This window comes from Notolabrus celidotus, chromosome 3 (assembly GCF_009762535.1).
Source record: "Notolabrus celidotus isolate fNotCel1 chromosome 3, fNotCel1.pri, whole genome shotgun sequence".
NCBI lineage: Eukaryota > Metazoa > Chordata > Actinopteri > Labriformes > Labridae > Notolabrus > Notolabrus celidotus.
In genome coordinates this window covers 942,572-951,951 of record NC_048274.1, presented here as the reverse complement: position 1 = coordinate 951,951, position 9,380 = coordinate 942,572, and the positions used below count along the sequence as shown (strand labels likewise).

At 44.7% G+C, this 9,380-nt stretch overlaps 1 protein-coding gene across 1 annotated transcript; it reads right to left on the bottom strand.

The window, feature by feature from the left end:
• Positions 1–5,697: 5,697 nt before the first annotated feature.
• Positions 5,698–7,946, bottom strand: LOC117810079 (chymotrypsin B-like). The gene is made up of 7 exons (XM_034679661.1): positions 7,812–7,946; positions 7,496–7,599; positions 7,327–7,406; positions 6,574–6,655; positions 6,312–6,492; positions 6,063–6,196; positions 5,698–5,967 (listed from the first exon to the last, which is right to left on the bottom strand). Exons 1-7 carry the CDS (start codon positions 7,861–7,863, stop codon positions 5,806–5,808), a joined length of 795 nt encoding a protein of 264 aa, XP_034535552.1. The 5' UTR covers positions 7,864–7,946; the 3' UTR covers positions 5,698–5,805.
• Positions 7,947–9,380: the final 1,434 nt, after the last annotated feature.

Genomic DNA, 9,380 nt, shown 5'->3' with positions numbered 1-9,380 from the left:
CTGGAGACGAGATTCACTGTAAGGCTGAGGATTATTATCACGCCTGTTTTCATAACTTAATGAAAATAGAATCCTCTGAAAACACATGAAGATGGAGTAACATAACATGCTGCATGAAATACAGAGAGAAGAAGAAGGAAGAGTGAAAACATTAAAGTTATGATGTAGATGATGTAATGCTTTAATAATATGAATATGAAGTTAAATATGAAGGTGAAACATTGAACATCTATAAGACCTGTGCTTAAAGGCCCTGTGAGGAGTTCTGAACTGGCTGAGAAACAGACTGAAAATGATCCTGATGCCTCTTTATGACCTTCAATAGCAAACAAGACCATCAGCAGCAACACTGACACCTCCTCTGCTGTTATTTTTAATGCCTGAAACCGTCCTGAGGGGGGTAGGTGTCAGACCAGATGATGGACATCTCCTTTATTTGACTGTTTTCATGGAAAAGAATCACATTGCCTGATAAAGCTGACTGTTAAAAGACAACAGGATGAGGTTTTTGTTGAAAACACTACTTTTACATGTATAGGACAAGAGATAAGAGGTATCACTTTGTCCACAAGGGGGCGCCAGAATCGATACAAAACAAAAGTTCCTCACAGCAGCTTTAAACTTTAGTATTATCTCGGTGGTGTTACCGAGGTCGCTTTAAAGTTCAGGGGGGAATTTCTCTCACTTATTCCACACATTTTCTTCACCTTTATTCAATCAGACGACTGAAGAGAGAGAGGACATGCAGGGAGTAGAGAGCGAGGGTAGACGTGCAGCAAAGGGCAGAGGTCACGAGTCGGTTTAGGCACACGACTAAACCGTGGTTTAACAGCGCCCTGACATGACAGTTTTTATTAGTGCTAAATAACAAATATCTCAACTTCAGACTTCAACCAGATCCATCTCTGATCCACTGCAGGCCGGCTCCGCGGAGCAGGACCTCCGGACAGCTGGAGTCATGTGACCGAGGTTTCCCCTTGGTAATCCCTGAATCAAGGATCCTCCTCCCCAGCATTCAAAGTCAGAATTCAGACTTTAATCATTTTAGGAAAAATAAATAAATTCTGAAGTCTGACTTTGAAAAAGAAATTGAGAAAAAATGTCAAAATTCAGATTTTTAAACTTGGAATCTGAGAAAAAGATTAATTCTGACTTTTCTTCAGAAATCTGAAAAAAGTTGAAAATCAGAATTTAATCAGAAATGTTTCCAGAAACCTGCTGCAAAAAGTCAGAATTCAGACTTCCATTTAGAAATCTGAGACAAAGATTAAATTCTGACTTTTAACAGGAAATATCAAGAAACCCAGAAATCTGATTTTTAATCTGAGAATCTGAGAAAAAGGACGACTTCTCCCTGGAGTCATGTGACCGAGGTTTCCCCTTCTGTAATCCCTGAATCAAGGATTCTCCTCCTCCTCCTCTCCTCATCCATGTGGTCTTTCTGGTCCTCTGAAAACCTCTGACCTGTTGACTCCAGGCCTGGCTCCGCTCATCATGACTTTGGTTTGTTGTTGTAGTTAAGTGAAATACGATCTGGTGATAACACAGAGTGTTTTATTCTGAAAATTAACCGGATGTTTTCATTCTGTTTTGGTGAAACCTGACTTCCTGTCCCGCTCCATAGACAATTATGATCAACAATAGAAGTCTTGTGTATCTGATCCGGAGGACTCCGACCTGCTGGGTCAGATACAACGGAGCAGATCCAGTGGAAGTTAACACATGGACTAGAATAGAAACCGATCAGATCTGGTGCTGTGACGGATCAGAGACAGACCGGACACGGATCTGGTGGAATTTGGCGAGCTGTGATTATGATGCTGTCCTGTATTAATCAATCGTAAATAGAGGTTTGATTTATTTGACAATAAAAACGAGACCTTCTTCTTCTTGTGTTTAAAAAAGAACTGGAGGAGTCCATCTTTTTTTACCTTCCTTCTTCTTGATGATTAAAGTCTGAGCTACGTTTTCTCTCTTTAAACCCTGAAGGATGAAAATCACGACCCTGGTTTGTTAGTGTCATGAACCTGAGCACAGAAAGGCGGACACAAATATAACACACCAGACCAGAGTTCCAAAAGGCAAAGGGTTTAATCAAACACCAGGCAGATCAGGCAGACCTGAGGCAAAAGGCAGGGGGAGATCAAAAACCAGCTAGACTATGACTGTGAGGATGATAGGATGCTGGGACTAAGACTGTGAGGCACAATGAACTGGCAATGAGACAGGGAGAGACATGAGGTTAAATACAAGAGGTAACGAGGGTGATGGGAAACAGGTGGGGAGAAACAATCAGGGAGCAGGTGTGACCAGACAGGAACACAACTGAAACAGAGACAAGTGTTAGTGACTTCAAAATAAAACAGGGAAGACATGAAGGTGTAAAATAAAGGAAACTTGACAGACATGACAGTTAGATATTTTGCAATTCCTGATATCTTGAATGTTTTTTAACTCGTGGTGGACGTGTCATGCTGTGGAATCGACATATCGATACTCACTACTCATTTGAGGATCGATTGCTCTAATAAAATATCTGATATTTAGATTTTAGCATTTGAGTCCTCTCGCCCTGAATAGGTTCTCATTTCCAGTGCTGTGCTTTCCTTGTATTTGTTTGTCTCTTTTGAAATGATTGCTTGTTTGGTCTCACGTTGTGTTTTTGTATGGACTGTACAGCACTTTGGTCAGCTTCTGCTGTGTTATTAAATGTGCTTTATAAATAAATTTGACTTTGACTGAAATAAATGTGACATTAATAAATGCGACATTAAAGCACACGTGTCACTTCTGATTCTTCAAAGTTTTGTACCAAAAACTGTACTTTGCACTGAGTTTCCACTCAGAGAATTTAAACAGAGGATGTTAATTATTTATTGTTTATGTGTTTTTCTAAATTTATTCCACTGTTTAAAAAAAGGCCACCAAAGGATTTGCATGTTAAAGTTGAATGAAGTTAAATGAACAGTGTTTGTCATGATCCTCCTGCCGTGTGTCAGTGTTCATGTGGGGAGGAAGGTCAGCTGCTTTGAACATGTGTTGGTTTCCCAGCACAGTTTTTATCAGCAGCTCCTCATGACCGTTACTCAGACGTGGCCTGGACGTGGACAGGCTTTGAGTTCTTTCATGTTCATCAGAGGTTCATGTTTCATCGGCACCAACGTGTTGACAATCCAGAGGAAATCAAAACACCCAAAGAGAAACCACAATGAAGTCTGGGTGTTCACTGAGCTCGAGCTGAGGCATCATCAGGCAGGCTTCATCTCTGCATTAAATAATTAATATTCATATTTTGTGTTTATTCTGACTGATGCATCCCAAACGTTTCAGGATTTATAATCTTAAAGATGAAAACTGTTTCAAGCATCATAATGAAAAGTCAGGAGACGTTTTATTGCATATTTACGTCTTTTAAAGGTGACATATCACGCTTTTTTCATCAACATATATTGGTCTAAGAGGTCCCCAAAACATGTCTTTAAAGTTTATGCTCAAAAAAACACTTTGAAATCAGATTCTGGTCTGCCTGTAAACCCCTCTTTTTCAGCCCTGCTTAGAACAGGCTGTTTTCTGTGTCTGTGCCTTTAAATGAGAATAAGCTCTCTGACCACGCCCCCTCAGGAAGTGGGTGTGGCCTCCTCGGCTGTCCAGCACGTTGATCTAATGTTTACATGTTGGCTGAATATACACGGCTGCTCACAGACCCGCGTTACTTCAACCCTCTGAATCTGATCCAGAATCTGATCCTGACGGAGAGGCGCCTGCAGCAGGACCTTTCTGAACCATTGGTCACAGATTTAGTGTTTCTTGTTGTTTTATTTGTCAGTATGTCGACGTGTCTTGGTACACAGCTACCAACATGTAGCTGTGTGGCTATGCTAACTAGCACTAGCACTTTTCCATGCAAACTAAAAATCATCCACTAGATCTTCAAATCTGCAGACGTGGGGAGTCAAAGCGACCTTTGTGTTTATTAAGACAGCCTACAACTAGCATGCCTCCCTCCTAAGCTCCTTGTTAGCACACATGTGTGCAGGGAATGAAAAACGGAGGAGGGGTTGAGTTGCATTTTATACAGTCTATGGGCTGAACAAGCTCCCAGCTCTGACTTCCTGTTACAGACCGGATGGCGTTGTGACGTATGAAAAACACTGAAAACTGAAACGGCTGGTTTCAGCACACATTTACAGAAAGGTGGAGAAATCAGAACAGGGGCAGAATGGAGTCTTTGACTTTTCAGGGGGTTTGTAGACAGGGACACAGATTTCAGGGAGAGGACCATTAAAGAGTCCATTCTGCAGGATATGTCACCTTTAAAGTCAGTTAATAACCGATAGTGTTGATCCAAGCTCGGGATGGGCAAGCCAAAATACTGTTCCACAATCCCTGGCATCTATTCAGCGATTATTCGTAATCTATTTCAGCAGAGATCCAGAGGAACCTACGAGACAAGGGAGCTCAGGGACTCCAGAAAGGTCTATGGTTAGTAACTTTAATGGGACAGAGAGAGTTAAAGTACTACAAACAACATGCTCTTAGTTTGTCTATGTATACTGTATCCAACAAATAAACTATTAATATAAAAATAAAATGTTTCTTAACTTGACTTTATTCGTCCCTGAAGGGCAATTTGCTTCACAGCAAGGTTCAGAAGACATTTTGGAAAGCTAGTGAGGTAAAAGGAGTGTAGCGGAGTTCCTACATACATAAAAGTGTAGGGTCAACAGGATCAGAATCAGAAATACTTTATTTATCCTGGGGGGATTTCAGTCATTACAGTTGTACAGTAGACACAATAAGTAAGAATATCAAATAATATTAATAGAATAAGTAATTAATAAGATATAAATACAATACAATGAAAATAAAGATAATAAAAGTATGTACAGGAGACAGAATGAACTATGTAGAAAATACATGGTTGAAGTCCCCGAAGATCAGGAACAGGGCCTTCTGATGGTCTGTCTGGAGATCAGGAAGAGGGGAAGAGGGCCCTCTGGTGGTCTGTCTGGAGATCAGGAAGAGGGGAAGAGGGCCCTCTGGTGGTCTGTCTGGAGATCAGGCAGAGGGCCCTCTGGTGGTCGGTCTGGAGATCAGGAAGAGGGGAAGAGGGCCCTCTGGTGGTCTGTCTGGAGTCTGGCGATGGTAGCGTTGAGACCGTTGGACGCCGTAGTCCGGTTGGCAGGGGGGGGGATGTAAACAGCTACCAGTATGACATGTGAGATCTCCCTGTGCAGATAATATGGTCGGAGGCCCACAGCGCTCTCGCTGCTATCCTTGTCTGCCCAGACGGTCTGGAAGCCGTCAATGGAGACGTTGTTCAGAACTGCAGTTCATCGAGGATCCGCTTGAGATAAACATCAGGGTGAATTAAAGAAGACTGGACACTCTGAGCTACAATCATTAACTCAGGGGGAAGTTTGTGGATCATTCCTGTAGACTTCTATGAAGTCAGTATCTTTAAGTGGAGGCTCCCCCTGCTGGCTGATAGAAAGAACGCAAGCTCAAGGATCTTCACCACCGGCAAGTTATTTTTTAATACAAGGTCTGTGATTGGAGAAATTAGAGCAACAAGATCAAAGAAATCCTGTTCATGACATCAACTATTTGAGGCTCTGATGTTTCAGGTAAGGCTGCAGATTGAGAGCGCCCCCTGCTGGCTGCGTGTGATACATTAAGAAGACACAAACACATGAGTAACTTTAAATGTTTTTATTATCATTCATTATCCACACACTCCAAGTGGGACTGCAGAGTCGGGGCCCTGCGGTCGGGTAGGGTCAGGGCGGCGTTGCCAGTGAGGATTTAGTTGGCAGCGAGGGTCTGGTCAACCCAGCTACGGAGCTCGGTGACGCGAGCGTAGACCGCGGGGGTGGAGGTGGAGCAACGGCTGCTTCCCCAGGACACGATACCGACCAGAGTCCAGGCGTTGTCCTTCTGGCAGACCAGGGGACCACCAGAGTCGCCCTGAAACACAGAGAACAGGGTTAGAGACACGGCGGAGGAGGGGAGAGGAAGATGATACAGGTGTGAGACAGGTGAGAAAGTGGGCGGGGCCTCACCATGCAGGAAGTGGCTCCAGCGCCTCCAGCGCAGATCATCACGTCGGAGATGTTGCTACCCCAGTGTCTCTTGCACTGCTCGTTGGACAGCAGGGGCAGAGCGGCCTGCTGCAGGTCATTGGGAGTGCTGGCAGCTGTGGGAGACAAGACGGTCAAACACACTTCCTCCAAACCTTTCAAAATAAAAGCATTGATCTTATCGTACTAATACTGCGTTCTGTTCTTCTGATGCTCATAGAGCAGCCTCACCGTTGTAGCGCATCAGACCCCATCCAGAGGTGACGCAGGTCATGCCGGCGGCGAAGTTGTCAGAGGACTCAGCGAGGCAGACAGGAGACACGTTGGTTCCCAGGCGGGCGGGGGTGGACAGCTTGATCAGGGCGATGTCGTTGTTGATGGTGCGGGGGTTCCAGGCGGGGTGGGTGAACACCTGGGGAGAACAGGGGGGGAGGGGTCAGTGCTGGGAGAACGGTGTGTTCTGAAAGCTGATTGGCTGAGGGGCGGTTCTCACCCTGGCGGGCTTCAGGACCTGGACATCCTCGGTGGAGCCGTAGCCCCTGTTGTGCTCTCCAGCAACCACACGGTGGTAGGTCCTGACAGGTGACAGGAAGCAGGGATTTAAAGGGCCAGTTCACAAAGACACAAAGACATCCTGGGTTCACCTGTACCTCACCTGGGAAGGGGTTTTCTTCCTGCGTGCCCTCACGTGGAGACTATAGTCTGTGGACTGTATGAGACATGGATGTTTCTGCGACGTCACCCTTTGGTTTCTGAAGCAGTTTGGGCGTTTTAACACGCAACCAGCCAGCCTCTAGTGGACACTTGAGGAACTGCAGTTGATTGCTCTTCTAGCTATTATAAAATGACCCTACCTTTCACTTGATCAATAAACGCCTAATGCATTTTCCAAATAAGCCATCAAAGCACCACGTAGACTTTGTCGTTGATGTCAAATTTAGTCACAATGTGCCGTCATCCTGTCGTCCAAATTTGGTCATTTGTGGCTCAAAAAAACAAGAATGCAGCAACCATACGGAGGTGGAAGTAGTTTCCACAAAGTAATGCATCGTGCAGTTTAAGCTCAAGCAGGTCACCGGTGAATGTCCTGATGAACAAGAACTATGTGTATTGGCCTTCCCCTGTGTTTAAACTATTATTGGATCTATGCAACAGAAACTAGAGAAACTTTGAACCCCTCAGCAGAAACCAGGGGGCCTGGATCTGACAGCCTCAGGTGTGGCAGTGAGTGAGGTGTTGAACTCACATGACGTTGCAGTGAGCGGCGGTCACAACCCAGTTCTCGTTGATCAGGGAACCTCCACAGAAGTGGAAGCCGCTGGATTGCTGGAAGGAAAAAGAAGCAGAAGTCAAACTCAGGATAAGAAGAAGAAGAAAAGAAGTATGAGGAGAAGAAGAAACATCAGCTGACTCACCTGAAGGGACACCTGCCAGGGCCAGGAGTGGGGCACAGCCTCCTCACCGTTGACGATGCGGGCATAGCCGGTCACCTGGGGAGGGACGGCGGGGACACCGCAGCCTGACAGGACGACAGGTAACAGATGTTACAGGTGTTTCAGAGAGCTGGTGTCACTTTAAGACTCTGACTCGCTGTGACAGTCAAACTATATCGATTTAAGGAACTGAATCAGAAACTGGTGACTCTTGATCATATGTGTGAGTGTAATAACCTCTGTGTGTGTGTGTGTGTGTGTGTGTGTGTGTGTGTGTGTGTGTGTGTGTGTGACTCACCATAGGCGGCGCTGACGAAGGCGAGGCAGGACACGATCCAGAGGAGAGCCATGGTTGTCAATGAAGATGATGATGTTTCGGAGGAGCAGGCAGCTCTTATATACTCGAACCTGCCCAGCTTCGGCCAATCAGAGCGGCCGCCGGTTCGTCCAGCTGCTTATCAGACTTGGTGCGGCCTGCGTTCCCAGAAGTCACACACCCTAACCTCCCGCTCTGTGATTGGCTGAAAACCAAACCAGTCAGCAAATGTTTCACCCCGCACACACAGATTCAGCCTCACATGCACCTCTGAGTAAACGGACTCTAGGAAGACGTCAACGAGTGGACACTGAATCATGATTGAAAGATGAGTTATGGATTTAACCAATCAGAATCAAGAGCCAATGAGCATAAAACTACGACAGTAACGTAGCTTCACGATGTGGACTCTGTCGTCTGTTTGATCACATGGAACCATGAGTTCATCAAATAATACGACCAACACATTTCAATGGAGATCAACGACGTCCCACACTGTGACACTGAAACATGTGAAGTCTTCCAAAGTCAAAGTGTTCAGACTTACTCTGGAGAAATAAACTCAGCAGGAGGGATATTTAGGAAGAGTAGAGGGTTTTATTTACATGTGCATTATGTTGATATTTACAGTCAGTTATTCCCATCAGGCCTTTATAAAAAAAATAATCTAAACCACCTCGTCTCTAGACCTGACTTTATATATTCACATTTGTTTTATATTATTACTTTATTATAATTATTAAGGACTCATTTGTTGGCCATAGACACCAAACTGTCTACGTCTGCAGGGGTGTTTTTATTTATTCTTGTTCCTGTGTGTCCGGAGATCCTGTGTAACCATGGTAGCATTGTTTACATACGAGATCAGCTGTTAGCAGCTCGTAGCATGTCCATGCTAAATGATGTCGATGTTCCCTGTGAGCTGAGGAGAAGGAGGCGAGGACGACGTGCTGGTACTGAGGTGCAAGCTAAGAAAAGACCACATGGACCTGTCCTTCCACCCACCGTTATGGGGACTGTAAGATCTATCTACGATAAGGTGGACCAGCTAACCCAGCACCAGAGTAGCATCATGCTAACAGAGCTAACACCGGACACCAACGCCACATTGGAAGGATTTCACCTGCTGTGGGCGGACAGGATACAGGAGAGCCAGACTGAACTAACTGGGGAAGAAGGCCAGCTCAGTCCTGGACCCTGTGGAGGTGGTGGCTGACAGGAGGATTATGGCCAAGCTGTCGTCTCTGATTAACATTTCTTTCCTTTATATATTCTTGTTAAATTCTTGTTCTGTACACCTTCTTGTTTGCTGCTGGAACTCCATGAATTTCCCTGTTGAGGGATGAATAAAGGAGGATCTTATCTTATATTTATATTTTCTTTTATACATTTTTCTACCTGTTTTTATTTTATTTGTATTTATCACATGCACCTTCAGGAGCAGCGCTTCTAATTTCACTGGCCACAGTTACATGATGTTTTTTAATTCAGAATTGATTATTCAGAATTAAATAATCTGAATTAAAGTATTCTCCTTCACGTCTACATGGA